The 26,752-nt window shown below is 36.4% G+C and overlaps 1 protein-coding gene across 1 annotated transcript in view; it reads right to left on the bottom strand.

Annotated features, from left to right (window-relative positions):
- Window positions 1-26,752, bottom strand: part of LOC310643550 (follistatin-related protein 5-like) — a gene marked incomplete at its 3' end in the record, with an annotated part of 154,866 nt that overhangs the window by 96,863 nt on the left and 31,251 nt on the right. The window contains exon 2 of the mRNA XM_083368022.1: window positions 21,345-21,485. Coding sequence (XP_083224148.1) covers window positions 21,345-21,467 — 123 coding nt within the window. The 5' untranslated portion in view covers window positions 21,468-21,485. The remainder of the gene's footprint in view (window positions 1-21,344; window positions 21,486-26,752) is intronic.

The raw sequence follows: 26,752 nt of genomic DNA, 5'->3' as shown, positions 1-26,752 counted from the left end.
TTTTAAAGGATAAAGTTCATTTTAGTTAATTTTATCATGATACTAATTAACAGAAGAGAGTGTACAATAATATTAGCAAAGTAATAAAGATTAACCATTGAAAAGCATGATAGTTAAAAGGAAGAAAGATCTGTAAAAATATGTTATAAACAAAGCAGTTCCAAGAGATTTGATCTTAGTCTTTGAAATATTCTTCCTTGTCTATGGTAAAAAAAAACAAAAACACCACAATCCAAATCAATCCACTGCTGCAGAATGTTTCTTAAGAAAGAATTCAGAACAGTCTGAATTAAAAACTTAAGAGTTTACAAATAAAAAAGTGACATTGGATATTCAGTGAAGATAGTTATAGCTTTATTTAAGAGCTGTTATCATTAGTTATCCTTAGATAAAAAATAATTCCATCATCCAAAACTTTGTTATACTGTATTTAACGAACAGATGCTTTGGGATTAAAAAAAAGACTGACTACATTTGATTGTGTATCACCATGGCATTAAAACAAAATTCGATCAGTGTATGAAAAATAAAGGTTCCCTAAACATCTGCAGGCTATATCTATACATTTTCCTTGATAGCACACTATGCCTTCTTTTTAGCCTTTTTTACACTTCCCAGCTTAAAAAAGGCAAGGCACTGGGAGCTGAAAGTTACAGAGACTGTTTAAGCAGGTTGCTAAGCAACCTGTTCACACCTGGCCCTTCTTACCCTCCCACTTTTAAATTAGCTTGTATGGATCGCATTTCCTTTTATTTGAGCCATCTGAAGGCCTGTTGCTGCAATGCATTCTGCTGCTCTGCAACCTGGCTACCTGAGGAGAATTTGGCTCTCCGGAACAGTTTCCTTCAGCTTTTTGTGTGTGTGTGTGCAAAAAAAGGTGCTGGAATGCCGTTTTGAGCATTCTATGGGGAAAAAAAGCCCTGGATATATCACATATGATTGAAGATTGTAATTAGTTGTGTGTGCACGTTCAACAAGTGTGATGTAGTTGTGCTGGAATTTCTAGGCCTCTTTCCAACCACATCCAGAAAAATTTGTAACAAACATTGGAATTCTTAAGGCCATGTTTGGTATTTCCCAGCAATCTGTTACTGGAAGAAAAAAGTAATCCCTGCTGCATTACTGATCCCAGAGAAGCATTTGCATGTATGCAGGTATCCTTAGGATGCCATAGTTATGGATGAGAAATATTGGTTGCAAAGTTGGCATTTCTGGATGTAATACAGATATTTTGGACTTATTTTTGTTTCTTTGCATGTTTGATATTTTAAAAAAGGCATATACTACTAACTACACTTATGCACACATGTAACATCTTTTGCTAGGATACATGAGCACTGCTTTTCCAGAATGTGAAAAGTGAAATATTGTGACTAAACATAATTTTAATGTACAGATAATACCACCAGAAATTATTTTAGTCTTTTTAATAAATGTTGTTATTGATGTTAAGCTCACCATGGAAAACATCATATATTGTTATGTATATACTAGGTTAATTATTTAAAGACTGAAGTGCAACATAACTAGATTCTAAATAATCTATTTTTCAAAACACACAACAGTCCAAACAGTAAAAGTAAAGTCCAAATTAAGAATATTTCATTCTTAAGAATTGTTTAATTTAAAGTGGTTTAGTTGTAATAGATGGTTAGATTCAAAATAGTTTTCAAGAATATGTACAAAAGATACTATTTTTTTCTAGCATCAGCTAAATTAGACATAGTACATTGAGAAAAACATTTCTCATTTCTTTCCTGTTACCTTTATTGATTTCATTGCAGAGATATTAACATAGGAAATAGATTATTTTGTTATCTAATTTTACCTTCCAAAAGACAGAAGCAGATGAAAAATGTGAGGTTCCTTCCTGTTGGCTTTTTTGAATTAGCTGTTTTAGATTCTAAAAGTTTAGTTCCTAAAGAAGTAACCCTGTAAATAATTTTAATGTCCTTCTCTAGTTCAGGCTCTTTTATGACTCAGGGACTTCAACTCCCAGAATTCCTGAGCCAGCATGGCACAGCTTGGAAACCTCTTCCTTTCCCCTCAGCATGGCTGGCTCAGGATTTCTGGGAGTTGAAATCCATGAGTCATAAAAAAGGGCCAAGATTGCCTAGCCCTGCAATAGGCTTTCAGAGGGAGATTTTTTTTAAAAGGTGCTGGAATGCTGTTCTGAGCATTCTATGAGAAAAAAAGCCCTGTTCCTACTTAATAGCCTGCAATCATATTCAAACACTGGTTGAAATACAGAAGTAACTATTCAACTGCAGTTTTGTGGTTCCGTTCAGTAGCTCTTCACAATGATGAAATAGTTTTTCAGTGCAAGGCAGAGACCTATTATTTTTCTGCTCTTTTTAGTAATTAATTTGTTAATTTTAATTTCACTCAGATTTTTTAAAAATTATTCTGATAACTGACTCCATTGTATTACCGTTACTATGTGATCAAAATGACCAGAAATATCTTATTCAAAGCCCTTATTCAAAATGAGGGGGAAAATAGTAGAAATGAAGTTGGACATATTACATTATATTGGTGATTTTTAGCCTTAGGATATACCCATGCTTTTAAACTGGACACACAGAGACAAAATATGCTTTTAAAAAGTAGAGCAATGAAGTATTCTATTTCCGATATGATAACAACACATAGAAGTCCAACTCTAGAAGACATACTTTTACTCTATCTGAAAAATGAGACAAGGAAGAAGACACGTTTCAGTAACAAAGTGCTTCAGAACATGGCTGTAAAAATTTATGAGCACATTTGTCAAAACTTTTGGGTTACAATATTTGACATCAAGGGACGCGGTGTGTTAAGGAATTTGTTGTGCAGAGGTCTCCTTGTGCTACCAAAGAGTTGCACAGACAAGGAAGGGTACTGAGATCAGTAAGAGTCACACACAGGAGTACACCGAGTTGTAAAAGCAAAAAGTAGTTTACTTTTGAGGTGGTGTAAGAACAAAAGTGCACAGTCAAAAATAAACAGTCCAGGTCATAAACAATAGCAACAGTCCAAAGAGTAATCCAAACTACAAAGTCTTCTTACCGGTGCAGAGGTCAATACATAGTTCAGGTTTACAACATTAGTAAACCAACAGCAGAGCAAAAACAGTAACAGTAGAAAGCAGTGAATTCAGAGAGAGAGAGAGAAGCTACGTTCCTAGCTTCCTCTTATGGCCATGAGAACACTTACACACCCATTGGCCAATTAACAACTTAAAGTCATAGCATTATGGTTAATATATTTTCAACCCAACATTGTAGGCTAACACCATATGCCTAACACGGTGGCTCAGTGGGTTAGGACGCTGAGCTTGTCGATCAGAAGGTCAGCAGTTTGGCGGGTTAAATCCCAAGTGCCACGTAACAGAATGAGCGCCTGTTACTCGTCCCAGCTTCTGCCAACCTAGCAGTTCGAAAGCACATAAAAATGCAAGTAGAAAAATAGGGACCACTATGGTGGGAAGGTAAGAGCGTTCTGTGTGCCTTTGGCATCTAGTCATGCTGGCCACATGAGCATGGAGATGTCCTTGGACAAGCGCTGGCTCTTCGGCTTTGAAATGGAGATGAGCACCGGCCCCTAGTGTCGGAAATGACTAGCACGCATGTGCGGGGGAACCTTTACCTTTTACATATTTGACATCAACCACTTTTCTCCACTAAGTCAGTGTCTCATTTTATACAAATTCACTTTACAATATATGAGTTTTGGGGGGAAGCCTATATTTGTAATGCCAGTCATATGAACTATCTATTCTGAGATAGTTTCAGAAAATACACAGATAGTATAGATGAGGTATCTCCACTGAGATGGGCTGCATAAATAATTTTAAACTGATGCAAATAGAAATAAACAGTTTGAACATGATCAATTAATTTACATTAAAAAAAATCCTAACCATGGTCACTTAACCATAGCTCAATAAAATAAAAGAACAGAGATGTACATCTGGACAAATAGGTGGGGTTACCAAGCATAATTTTTCAGTTATTCAGAATTCTTTGTCATTCATAGGGTATACATTTCATCCCTGTAGCTTGCAAGGTCTTAGAAGTTCTATGGCATTCAACTGAGTATTTTAGAAAACTTGATATCTTTGAAGTAGTACAGTCATCATCAATTTTTATTATAGTCACAGACTAGTAGTACAGTCTAAGTTTCTTAAAGTTATCTGACAGTTGCAAGATATGTTACAAAAAATATTCTATGTTTAAAATGACTATATCTCTCTAGAAAATGGAGTTTGGTATTATATTCTTAATTACTGCTTAAAAGTAATTTCTGTTCCAGGATTTAGGCCCCATGAATTCACTTCCTCAAACTTTCATCGGAGAGCCTGTACCATTAGAGTTCATTCTAAAGAAATGTTCTAAAGCAACACATTTGGGATATTATATGAGATTATTAAAACAAATAACTATATGTGCATACCTTGCTATGTTTTTGATGCTTCAAGAAGTATTATATTCATCAGGTAGGATGCATTGCATTTGGCTTTTTTTTTCTTTTTTGCTGTACTATTACAAAAATATTGCCTTAGAGACTTCCAGTTTTGCACAGTAGCGACCAGTTGCATGCTTGCAAATTCTCCACACCCCTTTAGCTAATTTTGCCTTGCCAGGGGACCCTAAATGTGTCTAAGTCGCCCTGGAAAGGCAGAAAAGAAAGAAGGGTGCTCCAGCAATTCTGAAATGGCAGCTGCTGTTCCGTTTGACTTGGGGAAAGCCTTCTAACCTGACAGGAAAAAGGCTGGCTCTATTGCATCGACCAGCCCAAGCTACTAGCAACTGAAGTCCAAAAGTATTAACCATCACAATTGTAAACAGCGTGCTTGAAACTGGGTGAGGAATTTGATTTTCTCTTTTCTATTCTATATATTCTATATTTAATTTCCTCGAAAAGATCTCCAAGAAGCAAAATACTTCCAAAAAGGAAGGAGGGGGATTTCCGTCCCACCCTTATACTAATGGAAGTGGTGAATTAATCTTTTTATGGAGGATCAAAATATATGGAAGTGAAATAAATATAGAACCTGAAATTTAAAACTTAAATCTGGATTAAATCTGAAATTGTTTGAATGGGTAAGACTCTCATTCTAAAGGTAATTGTTCATTTTGGAAATGAACAAATAGTTGCTGACACCTAGTGGTGGATGAAGACCATGACAGCTATGACTTTAATACAGTATAAAGGTAAATGTAAAGGTTCCCCTGCACATGCATGCTAGTCATTTCCAACTCTAGGGTCCGGTGCTCATCTCTGTTTCAAAGTTGAAGAGCCAGCGCTTGTCTGAGGACATCTCCATGGTCATGTGGCCAGCATGACTAGACACCAAAGGCGCAGGGAATGCTGTTACCTTCCCACCGTAGTGGTCCCTATTTTTCTACTTGCATTTTTTACGTGCTTTTGAACTGCTAGGTTGGCAGAATCTGGGATGAGTAACAGGTGCTCACTCTGTTATGCAGCACTCTGATTGACAAGCTCAGCATCCTAACCCACTGAGCCACCGTGTCCCTGACTTTAATATAAGACTTGGCAAAACCTGGGAAAAGGTAATCTGTGTTTGTGACCTTTAAAGCTTTAACAACAAAGAACAGCTGTGACAAAAAAAGACAATAATCTGGGCTGTAGACAAAGAGAGAATTATAAATTTCAGGGAAAAAAAGTCTTTTTTGAACTATTTGGATTGCAAATATCTATTTAATTGGGACTCTAAAGCTATTTGCAGAGAAAAGAAAGGAAGAGAAAAACTCAAATTCTTGGCCATCATGGATCAGATGAAGAAAGAACATATCAAGAAAATATAAATTCTTCACAGAAGGAGATATATAGTATACTACAACTAATTCAAACCATAATGACTTTAAAGCACAAAGAAATCCAAAATAACCTTGAAAATATAAATCAATCTATTTCCAAGTTTACAACAAAAAAATTCCCAGAAAACAACAGAGAAGGAGTCGATAAAACAAATAAGTGGATATAGAATTGAGAATAGAGACTTAAAGATGGAACTTAACAAAACAAGGAAACATGATTCAACCCTAGTGGAAAAAAATTCACAAGAATTGGAAAAAATAACATCCCTTAATACTACAAAATAAATCTGAAGACAAGAAAACAGACTGGATAAAATGGACTGTAGAGATGTCAGGAAAAACGGAGAGAAAGGAAATGATAAGAGAAGCGGCGAGAAAGAAAAAGGAAATGTTTTTCAACAAACATGGAAAGACAGAAGCCCCGTACAAAGACACTTCACCTGATTTACTTTTTATATCTACAGTAACATTTATGAACATAAGGAAAAACCTTTTGATTCAGCAAAATAAATTGATTAAGAAAGACACTGGGCAAAGGAAAAAGACTAAAGTGAAAACTAAGAAAATAAATGATGAGACTTATCAGAGAGAATACTTTAAAAAGAAACATTTGTTTGAATATGGTTAAAGAAATAGAAAAGATTTGGAATATATACCGTATTTATCGGCGTATAACACGCACCTCATTTTAAAAAGGAAATTTCAGGAAAAAACCTTAAATTATATCGGCGTATAACACGCACACATCATTTGCCCCCTATTTTCAGGAAGAAAAAGTGTGTGTTATACGCCGATAAATACGGTATGTCATTCTAAGAGAGATGAATTCCCTAAATAATATAGTATGCTTTTTCCCTTTTTTATTCTCTTTCTTGATGTGAGTAATATAAAAAAGTTGAAATGATTTAGATAAAGGAAATGTTTTAGATGTTTAAATGTGATTGAATTTAAGAAAATTATAATGGATAAAAATGTTTTGAAAAAGAGTTAAAGGACTAGATCAGGGGTGTCAAACTCAATTTCATTGAGGGCCGCATCAGCATTGCGGTTGCCCTCGAGGGGCCCGGTGGGTGTGGCTTGGTTGGTTGTGGCCTACTGGGTGGGCATGGCTAAATTGCGTATGGCCTACTGGGTGGGCGTGGCCAGCTCTACATCATTCGCATCAAGGGTGCCTATGGGGGCCTGGGCAGGAGTGGGACAGATCTGAGGGTCTCTGGCAGGAGGAGGGTCTCTGGGCCAGGGCCAATGCAGTAGGGGCCATTCCCTCACTGTTTCCAGGATGGCTTCGCGGGCCGCATGAAACCACTTCGCGGGCCGGATCCAGCCCCCGGGCCTTGTGTTTGACATGTCTGGACTAGATGACTAGATGTATTAAATGGAATATTTAAACATTAAATGTATTTTTAATTATGGTTAAAAAGAATAAGAAATTTTGGAAACAAATATATATATTAGCTTAGGAGGGATATATATTTTAAGTAGTATGTTATTTTTTATGTTTCTTTACTCTTGCTCTCCTTTCTTTTCTTTTTCCCCCCACCGTTTTATCTATTCCTTAAGAAATGTAAAAGTATGGGGTGGTTCATATGAAAAAATAGAGTTAATTTTTTAAATATATCTAATTTTTGAGAAAATCTTAACCAGTAAGAATACCTAGAATTTGGTGGGAAAAATAAATTAAAATAAGGACTGTAACAGGATCTATGATAAGGCAGCCAGAATGATTGGATAGAAAAGTAATATTATATTGATGTGATTATTATTTTTAGGAATATTGGGGAAAATATATATTTAATCAGGGCTTTTTTCCTCATAGAACGCTCAGAACGGAGTTCCAGCACCGTTTTTGGATGGAACCTTGTAGGGTAGGCAAGGTGGTTTGTATGACATGTGTGACTTCCGGCACCTTTTTCTTTTACAAAAAAGCACTGTATTTAATTGTTATCTATCAAAACAATAAGAATTGAATTAACTCAATGTTTGCAAAAGAGGATATTTTGGGAAAAGAGGAAATCAACTATGGATTATAGAAATCAATTGTTAGTGGCTGTTTTACTAGACCCAGACAACACATTGTTCACCAATTATTAAGTGATTTATGTTTTTAAAAAAATCAATAAAATATATTACCAAAAAAACCCATTGTCTTAAATCAGCATATATATCCTTAATCAGAAGGTTCAATAGATTATTTGAACCACATTTGAACAAATTCCCAAGCAGAGAATGGAACTGCTATCTATTTGACGTTGACCAGGATTTAGACCTAACCTCCAGGTTTCCAAAATTTGCCTTTACATTTACCATCTACCTTTTGTTATTTACTGAAGAATTGTAGCTCGCTTTTTTATTTATTATGTGTTCTATTTTTTATTATACATTTTTATTTCTATCCTTGTTTAACTATGCTCTGTGGCAGTAATAATAACCATTTAATCGAAGTCCTTAAGTCTATAAGATCTTCTGCCATTTTTGTTTAGCAGAAGAGGAGAAAGTAATCAAAATATGTTTCTACCCTTTCAAAACTATTAAGGTTAATTATAAATTAGATAGTTGCTTATTTTCTTAAATCAGAAAAAAATACATTGTTGTAACAAGCTGCTCATCTGAGCTATATCAACTTGTAGCCATTCAACATAGTTTGAGATCTTTACAACAGGAAGCAATTAGCTTACTTAAAAAAGCTGTTTATATAATTAGAGACCACATTTCCCAATTTTTTGCTGCGTTCAAATCCCCATGATTACCTAAATTTAGTCTTAGATTGGTCTGCCTTTCCTTTTGTAAATTTGCCAATGTCAGAGCCCACAGACATTTTCTTTGGACTGAGCCAAGCAGAAAGAAGAGGAAGGAATTTTTTTCACATAAACACACAAGCTGCCAGGAAGATGAATGATATAAATTTATCCTCATTCTGACCAGACTAATAGGAATAAAAGCAAAGGCAATGAGAAAAGATTATTTTCCTCCTTAACCTCTAACCTTTCTACAAGTTTTAAGACTGACTTCATAATTGCAGTTCAGAAAAACTTTTTTTTCAATCTTCAAATCCAGAAAATACCATTTCACTTTTTACCATTTCATTTCTTTGTATCAAAATGTGCATTTATTTCATTTTTTTCATGTCCATCCAAGGTAAAATGTCCCTTCATGTTTTTTCCATTACCAACATTAAATTGAAGTACATTTATACATCTTAGATAATTTCTGTAGTGTCCTATATCAGTATTACATTATTTAGTAAATGTTCCTGCTTAAATTAAAACATAATGTGAATTTCAGTACCTTTATTCATATTCTCTCCCTATCATCTATCTATATATACTTATTAGCTCATTTTATCATGCATATTTAACTTGTTTCTCTTCTGTTTCAAATTCCTACAAAAGAGTGTCTATGTGTATACATACATATATACATGTGTGTGAGTGTGTGTGTGTGTGAGAGAGAGAGTTTTCAATCAAATATTCATAATTTGTGTACAGTTCATTTTCATATTCTGTTGTTTTGTTCTATGCTGTTCAATCTTTATTACTTTTATTTATATTAAATCATCTCTTAATTGTGCATATGAAAACTCAATCTCTCTGCAATTAATTGTTTTATTGACTTAACCCTGAGCTGTCTATTATCCTGAATTAATAATTATTGAGACATTAACCATTTCTCTTTGCCTACTAGCTCAAAAGTGAGTGAATGAATGGAATAAAAATACATATTCTAGCATATTTTTCTATAGAACCTTAGATCATAATTCTAAATAACTCTACACAACCTACAACCCCAGAAGACAAGCTCAGGATCCAAAAAGATATTGACAGACTTGAACAATGGGCCATATCCAACAACATGAAATTTAACGTGGAGTAAACCAAAGTTTACTCACTGGAGATGAACCTAATTTTGGGAAAGGTTGAGGGCAAGAGAAGAAGGGGACAACAGAGAATGAGGTGGCTGGATGGAGATATTAAAGCAGTAGGCATGAGCCTAAATGGACTCCAGAAGATTGTAGAGGACAGGAAGGCCTGGAGGAACATTGTCCATGGGGTCATGATGGGTCGGACATGACTTCACAACTAATAACAACAACAACAAAGCAAGGTTTTACAACTTAGGCAGGAAAAACCAAAGGTACAAGTACAGATTAGGTGAAAAGAGTAACTATGAGAGAGACCTTGGATTCCTAGTGGATGATCACTTAAATATCAGCCAGCAATGTGTGGCAGCAGTCAAAAAAGCTAATACAATCCTTGGTTGTATAAACAGAGGCATAGAATCAAAATCATGTGAAATATTAGGACCACTTATAAAGCCTTAGTAAGGCCACACCTTCCACACCTGGAATACTGCATCCAGTTTTCATCACCACATTACAAAAAAAATGTTGAGACTCTGGAAAAAGTGCAAAGAAGACCAACTAAGATGATTAAAGGCCTGGAGACTAAAATATATGAAAGACTAGGGGTGACATGATAGCAGTATTTCAGTATTTGAATGATTGCCACAAAGAAGAAAGGGTAAGCTTATTTACCAAAGCACCAGGGGGAAGGACAAAAAACAATGGATGGAAACTAATCAAGGAGAGAAGCAATCTGGAATTAAGGAGAAACTTCTTAACAGTGAAGTAAGTCAACCAGTGGAACACCTTGCCATCAGAAGTTGTAGGTGTTTCATCACTGGAGTTTTTAAAGAAAATACTAGACAGCCACTTGTCGAAAATGGTATAGAGTCTCCTGCTTGAGCAGGGGGTTGGACTAGAAGGCCTCCAGGGTCCCTTCCAGCTCTATTTTAATTGATTGAGGAAGGCACCTAAATCTAATGAAACAAACATGCAAACAAACAAAGGCATGAATAATTCAGTGTTCCCTTCTATGTGTGATCATAATCAATAGCATTGCTTAAACAATGTTAAGGATATACTTAAAAACAGTAACACTGAATGATTTAGAATCAACAGCAAAAAAAGCAATTCAGGCAGTTAAATAATTCATATAACCTATACAAAAGTTGTATTTTCTTCACCTTCATTTTAAAAACATAAATTATGTAGATTACAAATTTAATATATATCATCTTTAAGAATGTTCTTATAATAATAATAACCACTGATTGGTTCAAAATTGGGAAAGGAGTCTGGCAAGGCTGTATACTGTCGCCCTGCCTATTTAACTTATATGCAGAGCACATCATGAGAAAGGCAGGGTAGATGAATCAAAAGTTGGAATTAAGATTGCCGGAAGAAACATCAACAACCTAAGATATGCAGATGATACCACTCTAATGGCAGAAAGTGAAGAAGAACTAAAGAGCCTCTTGTTGTGGGTGAAGAAGGAGAGTGCAAAACCTGGGTTGAAACTTAACATTAAGAAAACCAAGATCATGGCATCCGGCCCTCTCAATTCCTGGCAAATAGATGGAGAAGAGATAGAGGTAGTGACAGATTTTATTTTCCTGGGCTCCAAGATTGCTGCAGATGGGGACTGTAGCCAAGAAATTAAAAGACGCTTGCTCCTCAGGAGGAAAGCAATGGCAAATCTAGACAGCACACTGTCACCCTGTCAACAAAAGTTCGTATAGTCAAGGCTATGGTCTTCCCAGTTGCAATGTATGACAGTGAAAGTTGGACCATAAAAAGGCTGAGCGCCAAAGAATTGAGGCCTTTGAACTATGGTTCTGGAGAAGACTCTTGCGAGTCCCTTGGACTGCAAGGCGATCAAACTGGTCAGTCTTAGAGGAGATCAACCCTGACTGCTCTTTAGAAGACCAGATCCTGAAGCTAAAGCTCAAATACTTTGGCCACCTAATGAGAAGGAGGGACTCACTGGAGAAGAGCCTGGTGCTGGGAAAGATTGAGGGCAATAGAAGAAAGGAACGACAGAGAATGAGGTGGCTGGATGGAGACACTGAAGCGGTGGGCATGAGCTTGGATGGACTCCAGAAGATGGTAGAGGACAGGAAGGCCTGGAGGAACATTGTCCATAGGGTTGCGATGGGTTGGACATGACTTCGCAGCTAACAACAACAACATAATAATAATTACAATTCCTAGATTCTGAACCAACAAGAAAGGAAATGGCACTACCACACAATTAATTTCCTATAAGGTTCCTTCCTGCTTGTCTTCTATTTTGTCCCACATAAATTTCTGTTTTCCTTTTCAGAGTATAATTTATTTAGAATTAGGGCAGCAACCGAGTTTCAAATAAAATATACACATCAGCTACCAAAAAAAAAAGAATTTCCTTGCAGTCATAGCATATATCATTTATTTATGTGAAAACAGAAGGTAGAAAGAACTTAAATTAGTATAAGTATAAAATTAGCATCTGCCCATACCATTTTACTTAAGACCTCATGCTATTGAAAAAAGAAGGGTAAAGTTCTAATGTTTGAAACTCATTCATTTTCAAAGTAACCTAATATTTTTTTCTACAATCATTGAGTTTGTAGAAATGATTGATTTTCATGAGGTTTTTTTATTGATGTATTAAATTTCTGAATCACTTATTTACAAATGATAGTAAACTTTTTAAAAACAGGAGGGAGAATTCCTTCTCTCTTGGTGAAAATAGAGGCAAAATAATTTAGCCTGAAAGTTGTAGTTACAGCCTCACAGGACTTCTATTCCAATATTAAGGGCAAAACAATCTGTCTGTAAGAAACTGGCTTTTCTTTCCTCTAGCACAGAAGAAATATTTTATTTATTTTCGTTAAAAAAATACTTAAAACACATCCACATTATTCAAAATCAAATCAAAACATAAGTTCAAGCCTAAGTTTTTTAAAAAAAAGTATTTCAACCCTAACAAACAGTGCTCAATATTAGGCATTGTACCAACATTTTAACCATTGTGTTTGATTATTTTGAATAGTTGCAAGGCTTGTAGAATGAAAAGTAGGTTTGTTGGACAGCTGATCATTAATTTATATAAAAAGAGACAAGCAGGGAGAGCAATTTGTCAGTAACTGTCACCATCTACCACAACATTGTACAATTACATTCTAACTCTCTTTCTCTCTCTCTCCAAGTGTGCAATCAAATCGTAAATACACTTCTCTCTTGCTTTGAAGATATTTCCTGCAAACATCAGTAAAGCCCATTTCTCAGTTGCATATAGGAAGGCAAAGATATTATCTTTCCTTTGTGTTATCCAAACATATAGTTTATAAAGAATTATTAATGAAATAAGAAATAAGATTAGTAAGGGTATTATAATGGCTATTTCTTATAATTCATCACTATTAAATAAGTCAAGTTTTTCTTTAAAAAAAACCATTTATTTGAAAACACAACCCAGCAGATTTTTTTTATTTTTTATTTATTTTAATCACATTTATATCCCGCCCTTCTCCGAAGACTCAGGGCGGCTTACAATTTTAAGCCCAAACCAATGTGCTTAGCAATAGCCTTCATTCTATGTATATGCCTGCTTATTAGGGCTTTCGCCCCCCCAAGCGGCATTATTACAAAGTCAGCTTAATTACCCCCAACAATCTGGGTCCTCATTTTACCTACCTCGGAATGATGGAAGGCTGAGTCAACCTTGAGCCTGGTGGGATGCGAACCTGCACTAATTGCAGGCAGCTGGTGTTACTTAAGGAGGCATTAGCCCACTGCTCCACCAAGGCTCTACAGTATCCACAGTCTATAAATTCTGATGAACATTTAGAATAAACCAATTTTATAGAGTCCCATCATATGATGATCTTTTTTCCCTGCCACTCATATTTCACTGTTAGTCATACTTAACAGGAAATCAGCGGTAGTAAGTTGCATAGGAGTGAAAACTCTGCTTCCTCACTAGAGTTTGAAAACTAAGTTCCCCTTCCCCACTCAAGCTTTTAGTGACAAAGCTTGCATTTCATCTGGTGTTCTCAGCAATTAGGCAATCTGCTGAGCTGACAGTTGTGTTTTTTTCCTACACATTCATTCATTCCAGTTCAGAAGCAATCTCCTGAATGCAGGTTTGCTGACATGCTACATTTTCACGCTTTGCCTGGAGAATACACTTTGGAGGCTGTTTGGAATAGCACAATGGGCCTCCATTACAAGGCTTCTTCAGAATAGCACAATGGTAAACTGATTTGTTGTCTGCTATTTCTTTTCTCATGGAAGAAAAACGAATTGTTTGTTCATTCACACAGCATTGGAAACCATGTGAGAATGGGAAACTTCAAGATTCAAGCAGAGTGATTGCTATTTGGCTGACATTCTCAAAATTTAGCTTTTGGCTAGATGAAGCTAAACAAGGATTGGCTGAATGTATTCCACACACCCAAGCTAAATGCATAAGTGATACAGAGATGCTGAAACAAAATGGAGAAATTGTGACTTAGATTTAAACTGCACTGGGAATTATTTGCAAATGATACAGATGGTGCTGCAGCAGAATTCATAGAGAATCTGTCTGAGTTTGGCAGGAAAACAAATTCTTAATCCTCTTTCTTGTGAAAACTCAGGCCACAAAGAATGCTGTCAAAGAGTTCAAAGAAGTCTGTTTAAAAGTAAATAATACAAAACATTTATTTTTAAAAAAATCTTGGAAGGAAAGAAAAACAAGATTGTATATATAAATATTACCATATCAAGCACTGCTCTGTATTTCTTTAAAAAAAAAAAAGAAAGAAACCATTGCTGCTGGCTGTTTAGTATTCTGTTTTAATGAAATTCTGAACTCATTCCCTTCAATCTGAAAATCGCACAGCATGTGCCTGGTTCATTGAAGTAATGTTTACGCATTGACACAAGCTTTAAGTGGCATCAACAGACAATTCAGAAAGATGCCAAAAGTGCTTTCTACCTATTTCAGGAGGGAAACGTTTTAATAAATGATCTGGAACAAACCATTAGCAATTCAAACTATTAACCAAATGGAAATGCCCTTATAAACACTTTCACGGTTTTAGTTTCTTTCGGGAAAAGCAAGAATAATTTGCAAAGCCAAAAAGTATTTTATCAGTTGTATTCACACAGGTTTTTTTTTTCCTCCAAAGGCTTTTTTGTGTTAAGACTTCTAGCCCAATTATACAATTTTCTATTGTTATTAACACTGAATTTCTGTTCTAAATTACATTAACAGCATCTTTTCTTGAACTCATGCAGTTGCTTTCTTTTCCCTTCAATAAAATATGCATGTGATTTACTGTAAGGTATTCCAGATACTAGATACATCCACATCCGTGCTCTCAATCACATTTTACCTCACAAATTTAGATCAATCCTCAGCCTTATTTATTTATTTATTTATTTATTAATTTAATTTATATACCGCCCTTCTCACAAGAGACTCAGGGCGGTGAACAGGGCAATACATAAAAATAGGATACGTATTATGTATTCATATGTACAGGAATTTATACATTTATGTGTATAAATCATATAAAATCCAATAGTATAATAACAGTTTTAAATACACTATACACCAAGCCCAAAACAAGCCCAAACACCATAATTTAAAATTAATCCAAAATCTAGCAGACTACAACTAAGGTCATGCCCTGTCTTAGGCTGCTGAGTAAATATGGAACAAACTTGATCTCTTAGAGATCCAGTCCACACAAACAAGCAAAGCCCCATCTGCGGGATGCAGGCAGCACACAAAACCAAGCCCCACTCCAGTCTATGGAAAATCCTCTCTCACATAACCGGTCCCTGGTGCCCCAAAGGTTGGGGACCTCTGTCTTAGATCATCTGAATGTTTATTTGCTCAGAAACAAATTGAATCTTAAATTGCAAGATGGAAGTTATTTAATGCAGTTAGTCTTTGACTTATAATCACAGTTGGGACAGGAGGCTCCATCGTTAAGCAATGCAGTCATTAAGTGAGTCATTTTGGTTTTATGATCTTTTTCCCTGCAGTTGTTAAGCAAATCATCAAGATTGTTGCACAAATCCAGCTTTTTTACTGTTGGAAACAGCCTGGGAAGGGTTGCAAATGGCAGTGACATGACTCCAGGAACTGCAACCACATGTCACTTGCCAAGCACTAAATTTTGATCCTATGGGGATGCTGTGATGGTTGTAAGTGCAAGGACTAATCACAAATCACTTTTTCAGTGGCACTGTAACTTTGAATGATTAATGATTGGTCGTGTACAATTTCCCTGCTACATTTTATATCAACAGCAGTAGCCAATGCTTTTAAAATATATTATTTTTTACTGATCATTTCCAACCTTTTTATTGATCATTTCCATACATCCCAATGTAGTTATTTTAGTAAAATTGTGTTATTTGTTATTCAAAGTTACTTGAGATAGTAGATGCCTAAGCCAGTCTGAAAGAACTAGAATATTCCAGATTGCCAGAGAGTAGGACTTTTTATGAATTTGTTATATATATATAATATCATAAGCTCAAGGAAGTCTCTGACATCTTAAAGCATTCGAAATCTGGGTCCTTCCTTGAAATGAAATGTGTGGAGGACTTTGGGGGAAGAAATACTGTACAGGAAGCAATCAGTCAAGAGAAGGGGGAGCTCCCCAGTGGCCTAACAGAAAAAGAAACTTAGAAAGGTCCTACCATAACTGATCAAGTAGTTAAAAGTGGTGACAAAAAAAATGCACTTTCAGACCTGCAAGATTCTTTGGTCAGGATCAAGCCCAATGATAACATAGTGAAATCCAATCAAGTCCAGTCATTTGAATACTTATACCAAATGGGTAGAATATTGCTAAAGTTATAACCTTCTAAGCTGCTAGATATATCCTAAGATATTCTTGGATGTGGCTACTCTGAATATTTATTCCCCTCCCGATCCAGCTCAAAACAATATAGTATCTTAATCTGGACCTCTGACTTGGAAAACTCTACATTGCCAAAACTTCTATCCACAAGTCTCCAGGTGCCTATTCCATCACACTTACATTAAAGTAGAAATAGCTCATCTAGTTATGTTTCCTGTCTGATATATCCGGGAGTGCTGACATCAATCTTACAAGTCTCATACTTCCTTTCAAAGAAATTTCAAGAATGGACTCCAGTTCTCGAGGAACCCCACTATGCACTGAATATCTGGCAGCTGCAGTTTTACAACACCAGCAGCAGGAAGATGACCAACTTACAGAATGTTATGATACAACTAATACAGCAATTCTCACATGCCATTACACAACCAATGCATCTCTCAAAACAGAAGTGGCACATGGGCATACTGAGGCATATACCTCACTGCCTACGACACTGTATTCTGGATCAATTAAAGATTCTACGTGGTCTTCAAGGACAAGCCCATGTGGAGGAGAGGACATTGCAATAACTGAGCTGTGAGGTGATAGTGTAAGTGATGTTTGAAGTGTTTCCTGATCTAGTAAAAAGGGTGCCATTGATGTTCCACATGAAGATACTGTATGCAAAGTGCTTCCTATCCTTTGCTCATTAAGTGGGAGCCATTAATCCAGAAAGATTCCCATATTGCACACCATTCTGAAATGGGTAAGTGCTACCCATCCAAGTGTATTTTTATTTATTATTAAACTTCTATGTTGCACATCTCACCAAGGTCATTCTAGCTGGTTTAAAATACCATATAAAATATGAAAACAATAAAGAACTGTATATATAAAATTCAAATAAAATGTAATTAACCAGGATGGAAAGGAAGGGAACAAAGTGTGCACAGGGAAGAGGTGGGAATCTGGCTAAACCATTAAATACCTCTCCCATTGTGGCCCAGGCTAGTGGGCAGACCCAGGTTTGAAACCCTTTTAGAAGGCCAGAAGGGTGGGTGCAGATCTCACATTGGGGGCAAGATGTTCCAGAGGACAGTTGCCATGGCAGAAAAGGCTCTTCTGGAACCAGCCAGCCAACATTCCTTGACTGATAGGGTCCACACCATGTCTTTTTGCCAGCCCAGGTGGGGCTGGCTAATTCAATTGGGATTATATATGTTATAGATGGAGTATTCCCAGATTCAGGTGGTTTTAATAGTCACAGCCACTCTGCTTTGATAGGATTAAGTCACAGTCAGATTCTCCCCATGCAGGCATGCAGAACCTTCAAACACTGGAAGAGAACCTCAACAACTTCACTTAAATGGTCTGGGGTTGACAGATATAACTGGGTAATCATCATACTAATGTTACAGTTACAGTTACAGTTCGGTCTCTATTCCTTAGTTACATCTACATTGGATTTCAACAATACATGGTAATTAGGGCTATGTTTTAATAATCTTTGGAAACCTCCAAAAATAGAATGATAGTTTACCTGCAGTGCTACACTACAGCTGCACTGATTGCTAAACTTTTTCTAAACACAAATTAATATTTTGGAGATAATGTTTAAAGACCAAATAAATTTAAGTCTAGGATGCCCAATAATTGCCTCCTTCCATCTCACCTTGTCTAGTAGCTAAGATCTGAAGGAAAAGTATCTATAAAATGGAACAGGCATACCAGAAATACCAGCAGCTGCATCTAAAATAAGAAACTCCTTGGTAATTTTTCTAATTGGAATGGGACAAAAATTTCTTTCCTGAAAAGTCTACCCCAATAATATGAATTGTAGAAGATTATTTCTTGGTCCTACCAGCTTTATCATTCTTATTAACATTTTTATTACTTTGTCCCTTTTGTTTCTTTAAATACTTTGAAATCTGTACTGATTTTAAATATTGTAGCGCATATTATTTAGAACAGGGGTCCCCAACCCCAGGATGTGGAAAAAACTTTCTCCATAGAACTGGTCCCTGGTCCCCAAAAGGTTGGGGACCTCTGCTTTAGAACAGAGGTAGGGAACTATAGCCCATTTATTACTTGTGGTTTTCAGTTGGGTGACTCAGGAATTCTGGATGTTAAAATCCACAAGTCATAAAAGGGCCATAGTTCCCCACCCCTGCTTTAGAAGGAAGTTTTATTAAATAAAAATAAATAAATTCAAATGTGTTATTTGAATGCCAATAGGACCTCACTGATATTACATGGAATATATATATATGGAACGGAAGATGAAATTTTGTTCTGAACCCCTATGAGAGCCATGGATGTCAGGAACTGAATGGACAGATTGAGCAGCATGAAGAGAAGACTAAGAGACAGGGCTAACATTTACAAAGTGTCATTGGACAGTTTTCAGTTTGCAACTATTCAGGTAAACATCTAAAAATGGTTAATGTGACACTTTAAACCAATAACCATAGCCTTTTCAAATTAAAAATTTGAAACTTCTAATCTTTCTATATACCATATTTTCCGGCGTATAAAATGACTTTTTAACCCATGAAAATCACCTCAAAAGTTGGGGGGTCGTCTTATACGCCCAGTCGTCTTATATGCCGGAAAATCAGTGGGTGGCATCTGGCGGGAGCCGGCAGGGCAGTCCTGCGCACGCGCGTACTCCCCGGCTCCTAAGGAGTCCTCGGGGATGCTGCCTCAAGAGGGAAGAGCGTCGGATGGGAGCCGGCAAGGAAGTCCTGCACACGCACGCACACGCAGGACTTCCCTGCCGGCTCCCGTCCGATGCTCTTCCCTCTTGAGGCAGCTGCTGCCTGAAGAGGGAAGAGCCGGCTCCCGTCCGACGCTCTTCCCTCTTGAGGCAGCTGCTGCCTGAAGAGGGAAGAGCCGGCTCCTGTCTGACGCTCTTCCCTCTTGAGGCAGCAGCTGCCTCAAGAGGGAAGAGCGTCGGACAGGAGCTGGCAGGGAAGTCCTGCTCCCGTCCGACGCTGCGCTTCCGCCGGGCAGTGCTGGCTGAGCGGCGCTGAGGGGCAGCGGCAGGACGGCCCAGCGCCTGCACGACAGCCAGCAGCCCCATGCGCAGCAGCAGCCGCCGGCTCAGCAACAGGTCCGAGCGCAGGAGCCGCACCGCCAGGCTGCCCAGGAAAAGCAGCCACACCGAGAGGCTGCACGCCCAGTCCAGCTCCATGAGGGGCAGGGCGGGAAGCCGGCCGGGAAGAGGGACCGGGAGCCCGGGCCAAGCGCGCCTCGACCGACGGTGAGAGGGAAGCGGCACATGAAAAAGAGGCTGCGGGCGGAGCTGCCCCGCCCTGCGCCGAATGGGAGAAGTTCAAGGCCTGGGGGGGAAGCAGGAGGGGTGCCGGCCGTGGCGGGGTGGCAGCTGCCCTCCGGCGCTGCCTGCCACCCGGGAAACGCTGCATCTCGAGGGCCGGCAGAAGCGCAGGAGCAGCAGGAGGGCCGGCGGGGCCAGCCGGGCATTCGCCTCCTCTGCGACGGACAGGGAGGGCAGGGCATGTAAGTATTTTCTGGAGTATAAGACAAAAAACCTTGAAAAACGTCTTAAAAGTAGGGGGTCGTCTTATATGCCGGGTCGTCTTATACGGTAATTTTTTCTTCATTTTTTTAAAGAAAGGAACATTTTACATTAGTTGTGCCATTTTTAAAAATACATAAAAATATTAAATATATATTCATTCTACTATATCTTTTCCATCTTGTAATTTCTATTTTACCAGTAGGGCACAAGCTAATACAAGAGCTGACTCTAGCATTTAAAATCTCATTGTACTGAAATCTTACATGATTATGCAGATAATCTATATTTAATATGATCCACTGAATACTAAAATTAACTGCATCTCTGTAGTTTATTACATTTTTAAGTTCTAGAAGTTAACTGATCAGGATCATTTCTACATAAAAGATAAATTGATAATTCTCTACTGCATTATCATGACAAATACATTTCCAAAGTATATAGTAAGAATGCAGGTATGGATTATTTGCTTTATGTTCACTTTGTTGACAATCATATGTTTCTAAACCTCCTAGGGTAGTTCTCAGCCAAAAGTTATATAATATGTAAGATTTTTGTATAACAAAATATATGTTCTTTTTCATTCCACAAGATGAAAAAGACAGGACCACAGTTTTATAAATAGAAATTATTTTCAATTGATTAATACAAATCAGTTGCAAATATACTAATATTTACACACTTAAGAATTTGGAGGATTTATTCTTGCTCTACACCTCACACCAGGCCCAATGTGATCCTAGCTCCACACAGTTAACTGTTTTAAAGAACTTGGGAAATGCCAGACAGTCCATTTCAAGCAATTCATATTTTGACTTCAGTTAAATTATGAGCCCCAATGATGTTTCTTCACTTCATATATTCCTACTCTTCTAATATATTTTACTTTTCCCACACACTTCCAACTTATTTTGTTTGTGGCTTTGTTTAGAAAAAAAATTCAAGAAATGAATCTGGAAATGTGATATTTTTCTTTCTTGTAATTATAGAAGAATGATGGAAGAATACATTCAATTTTTTTTTCTAAGTACAAGTACTAAGTCCTTACATGTACTGAAGGTAAAAGCAATTTAAAAGAAAAGTTTGCACAATCTCTACATTTTTCTACTTTTAATACAGAGATAAAATGCATTTTGAGAAAACATGCATTTTGAGAAAATATTCATATGATGTGAAACATGGTGCAGTTTTCTAAGAAGTACCTTCCCGTTTTATTATGCTAAACAGGAGTCAATGTGAAATGCATATGATATTCTCAAATAATATAAAAATTTAAACTTCCAAAGCCAATAATTTTGATGCATTAGCAATACCTTGTGGCGTAATCGCATAAGAGCTTGAAATGATCTGAGGTCATGTCCTTCTTTTACTGGCCATCCTTTTGCACTCAATAAAATGCATCCAAGAGAAGAAACAATTGTCCACCACATCAGCATACTTTCAATATTTTCTTCCTAAAGGAGAAAATAAATTGTTATTGCCAGAATCACATATAACAAATAAGGAAATAATTATTTTAAGTTGAATGACACATCTTCCATTGAATAAATATTAATAAACAATAATCCAGTCACTAAGAATAATTTAATTTAATTTAATTTATTGAGATTTCTATACCGCCCTTCTCCCTAAGGGACCCATAGAATTGGGATCTAATAAAACAGGTATACATGATACCACATACCTTCTAATCAATATTCAGAATCCATATCTTATAAAAACTAGAAAAAGTAAACCAGCATAATCACCAGAAACCAATGAACCAACCAATGGAAGACATGAACAGCAAAGAGAAATGTAGAAAATATTCAAGGGATCAAAAAGATAGATAATAGCACAACTCCTTTTATTTATAATCATATCATTTTGTGGTAATTTTTCCCATTATTACTGATAGAAGACATTACAGATATTTAGTAAAGAATATATAATGATTTCCCTGTCAAACAAGCTGCTGCTTTGGAGCTCTTAAGAGGAAGCTCATCTATGGGAGAAAAACGAATTTTCTAAGATCGTGAGGATTCAGTGGAAATAGCTGCTTTAGATTTAAAGTGCCTTTTCTTTCCAGACAAGAGCATATATTTTAACTTCTGGTGGTGGTGTCAAAAAGGGAGGAAGAAATCTGGCTCTAAACTGTAGACCAAAATATTGGAATCAATAATTGGATTAAAAACCAACAACCAATCCACACATTTATTGGAATAGTAAGTTAATGGTGGAGTGAGTTGGGCACTACATATATTCCTTGAGTAGAAGGGCAGTCTGTAGCTAGGTATAAGAGCAATAGGCTCTGGCTGTCCAAGAATAGCTATTTTCTGTGCCAACCAACATCTTAAGTGAAAAGATATTTCAGTGCTAAGCAGCATCTTTGCACTCTACACAGCTACTTGTATTCTAAATAGTTAGCTGGTAATTAATTTTCATTAAAATAAAAGTTATTGCCTATTCTAATCACTTCTTAGAGAGCGTTGTATTCCCTCAGTTGTGCTGCTTGCTTCCACTGAATCTCCATCTCATGTTCCAGTCAACTGTTCAGTTTTGGTTTATACAATATTTATACAATATTTAAGTCTGACAAAAGAAGTTTGTACTTTTCAGTTCAGTAATTAAACTCAGGATGTCAAAACATTTGGCTCTTTGTGCATGGTACTATACTGATTTAAAATACATGCATGCATATACCTTAGCTGCCTGTCTCTTTATGTATGCTTAGTGCAGGGGTAGGCAACCTTGGCTCTTTTATGACTACTGGGCTTCAACTCCCAGAGTTCCTGAGCCAGCATAGCTGGCTCATAGCTGGCTCAGGAATTCTGGGAGTTGAATTCCACGAGTCATAAAAGAGCCAAGGTTGCCTACCCCTGGCTTAGTGCTACTATTAAGTAACAGGTATGAATCAGTATCATCCTGAAAGTATTTAGCAGATACAAGATCATTACCATTTCATGCTGCCTACCTACTTCTTTCCTACCTACTTCCTACACTGCCTATCAGTGTAACTATTCAAGCCATAGAAAAAGCTTATACGGATTATGCATGATATCTTGAACTAATATGCAACCTGTGCCTGCTTGATAGGCATGTATATTTCTTTCAGTACCCTTATTACAAGCTAGGAACTAATAGCAAGGGTTAGGAACATTCAAATAGTGTGAGGGAAATCATAAACTTAAAGAAGTTATTCATCTGGCAGATACTGAACGCTGCTATTTTCTTGGTTTCCTTTTATGCATATAAGTACAGTAATAAATAAATGTAGATACACACCCACCATATACAGAGACCCTCTTTTCAACTTGGCTTCTGTTAGCAAGGCTTCTTGACAAGAAAATTGAAGCAACATTTGGCTGAAATGTTTGTTAAACTTCCTGATTTACCTAATAATACTAGGTAGCCTTCTAACCAAAGACTGATTGATGCTAGTACTTTGTCTAGTGGTAAAAATTCCAGAATTTATTTCTCTAAAATATGGCAGATTCATTTATATTGGATGCTATATTAAGATCCAATTTTTATCCAATTTTATCCAATTAGACATATTGTATAGCAATATGTGGATTTATAATGATCATTAGTGAAAAATACAAAGCGTCAGTTTCCAAGTATTATGTGGTATTTGTCCCCAGATTAAACTGATTTCTGAATCTAGTAACTTAACAAAAACTCAAATTAATAGTAATATACTGTAAGTATAATAATCATGCACCAGAATGTTTACTGAGTTATTTATGTCCTTTTCAATTAACTTTATATCAATAATCATAAATAACACAATTGTTTTCATGAATAAAACATTATTATGCAAATAAGAAAGTTATAATTTTCCTAGACAAGAACAATCATGTTGCCTAGAACATACCCCACAATTTAATATCAGAAATGTGGGGTTTAAATAGAATATGAGCTCAAATTCTCATTTACCAATGCATGTTTGATTCAGTCTAAAACCACCTCATTCTTTCAGGCCCAGTTTCTGATCTATAAAATGGGCATATTAATGATAGTCATCCAAGTTTGAACAAAGATAATATAATTACTATATAATAGCTTATTTTCTGGAATGGCAAAAACAAAATTTCATTTCATCTAATAATATTTACCTAATTTGTTTCATTTTGAGGAATAATTGAAAAAAGGAAGCAAGGAAAGTAGCTTTTTAATTTAAAAATCATTAAGTTTAGTAGTCCTTTTAATTAAAAGGTACTTGTGTGAGCCTTTACCACACCAAACATAGACAATTCTTTGCATAAATAATCGGCAGCTTTCTTAATAATAAAATTTTGACAACCATAATCTACTACAATTGGTTTCCAGTATACTAATGTGCCACTGATACAGTATAAATTATTTCTGCCTTTCTCTCTCTGTTTTAATTGAGAACAGTGATTAAATTCAATTTATTTAATTTTAATAGTCTAGCTGAAATTATTAATTATGTTCAGACTGTTTGATAATTGCATTAGAAAAAATAAGGCTAAATATAATAATAAAGCAAATTGCAAATATACAGACAAAAACATTCTTGTTCTCATCCCAGAAATGTTGAGATGAATGTTAACAAAAGGATACTTATTTAGATAAATATACAAAACATCATGTATTCAAATAGACTTTCAGCCAAACAACATTCCAGTACAACTATCAAATGTAGATCTACAAAGATACAAAATAATTGTAAAAATCTTAAATTCTCAAACAGTAAAATGTGAACAGAAGTTTTTAATTCAAATGTTGGACCAGCTACCTCCTCAAATAGATCTCATATGGTGGTCTGACTTTCATGTAGCTTCAATTTCAAGTTGCTGAGATACCGTATATGAGATAAAATCTCATATATTTTTCTCACAAAAAATTGCTAAAGGTTGATCTTGTTCAACATTGGACTACAATGCAGAAATGCTACAGGCTACAAATACAACAGCCAGAAAGTTATCTTGGAATCTTTATCCACTAAAAAAAGCTGCAGATACCAGATACCTCTGGAGAAAAAGGAAGATTGCTGTTGAATTTTTCTCTGCATTCAAAGCACCCTCAGTGATATTACTTCCCCAAATAGTGTAGTACATAAACCAAATACTGAAAATAAGAAACTGTTCTGTTTTGTATCTTTTTTTTTTGAGGGTGTGTGTGTGTCCAGCTGAATTTGTTTTCTCTTTTTCTTTCTTTCTTTCTTTCTTTCTTTCTTTCTTTCTTTCTTTCTTTCTTTCTTTCTTTCTTTCTTTCTTTCTTTCTTTCTTTCTTTCTTTCTCTTTCTTCTTTTCTCTCTTCCTCCTTCCTTCTTTTTTCTTTCTTTCTCTTCCTTTCTCTCTCTCCTTCCTTCCTTCCTTTTTTTCTTTTCTTTTCCTTGTTTTTTTTTCTCTCCACTTTGACGTTTTCCATATTCTATAGTACTGTATTCTTTTATTTTATTTTTACCAGCACATCTTGCTTACTGACCCACAAGTCTAGGTCTAAAATTCTTTCAATCTTAAGCAAGGTTTTTCAATTGCTTGAGACAGGATCAGCTCTTAATTTAATACAGAGCAACCTGCATGAAATGAGGCCTGCTCCTTTCCTAGGAGATCCTTTTTTTCCAGCTAGTCTAAGACTGTCCAGGAAGGATGTCTAGTATAATTAAATATTACTAATAAATTATTAGATATTAGATATTACTAATTAGTATCTAATTGAGCATGCTTAGAGTGGTAATTGGCTGAATCTTCTTTTTTTTTTTTCTCCAAAGAAGCTGTAATTGCAGTCCCCTCACAAACCCAAACAATCTGGCAAGATGATTGCATTGCTACTGCTGCCAATGATTCTAGCTTGGAGGAGAAGAGGTGTTTTATTAAACGCATGAAGAAAGACCTGTATAGTCAAGTCAGCTCATAAACTAATTTTGTCATTGTCTTTTAAAGTTCCATCCCAAACTGGGACAGTCTGAAACATCTAAAAGAAAGGGCAAGTTCACAAGTCCACATACATGTGAATATCGGTGTCCTTTCACAAATGAAGCAGTCATTTAATAACTCTGGAAGTGGTGTTTGTCACTGTGTCCAGGCAATGTCAGGCATGCTAATAGGCCTCAGGGAACTGGCTTGAAATGCTGTGTCCCATGCCAGCAATATTTATTTAATTAAATTATTTAATTTATTTACCTCACAATCTCAGCCAAGTGACTCTTGGCTTACAAGAGGGGGCCTTACAGTTCAGTTCTAAAACTATTGTCAGACCCTATTCATTTCACTTTGTTTCAGGTACTGCCATTCTGTTGGGAGGGGGGAAGGTTTTGTTCTTTTGGTACGGGGGGGGGAACGATATGTAAGCTTTAAGATGTATTTCCTTTACTTTGTTCTTTTCACCTTTGATGAATCCCTCTCAGTGTGAAAGGGAGGAGGAATGTGCCTGGGGCCATCTGTCTTATCTCTGCTATGCTGGGAAGAGACTGGGAGGAACATGAAAGGCCTGAAAACTGTGGTTTTTATCACTTTGGTTCCCATAACAACTTCACACCTATGAATTGGCTGAAATCATACTGGACCGTTGGGCACTGAGGAGGGGTTTGAAAGGAGCGTTTTACTATAACGTTTTTGTGCGGGACTTCTTTAGATCTTGCCTTGCTGTTCTGCTTTCTCTACATCCCAATAAAAGTTCCTTTTGAAATGATGCCAGTTTCAAGAATTCTGCTTTCTTGGGATTACTATCTGAGGCAGGACCTTACAACTATTTTAAAACAATAAAAAAAACA

The sequence above is a fragment of the Vipera ursinii genome (genome assembly GCF_947247035.1).
Source record: "Vipera ursinii genome assembly, chromosome: 7".
In the NCBI taxonomy this organism is placed as follows: Eukaryota; Metazoa; Chordata; class Lepidosauria; order Squamata; family Viperidae; genus Vipera; species Vipera ursinii.
The sequence above is the reverse complement of the archived record's forward strand: the minus strand, read 5'-3'. Positions and strand labels throughout refer to the sequence as shown.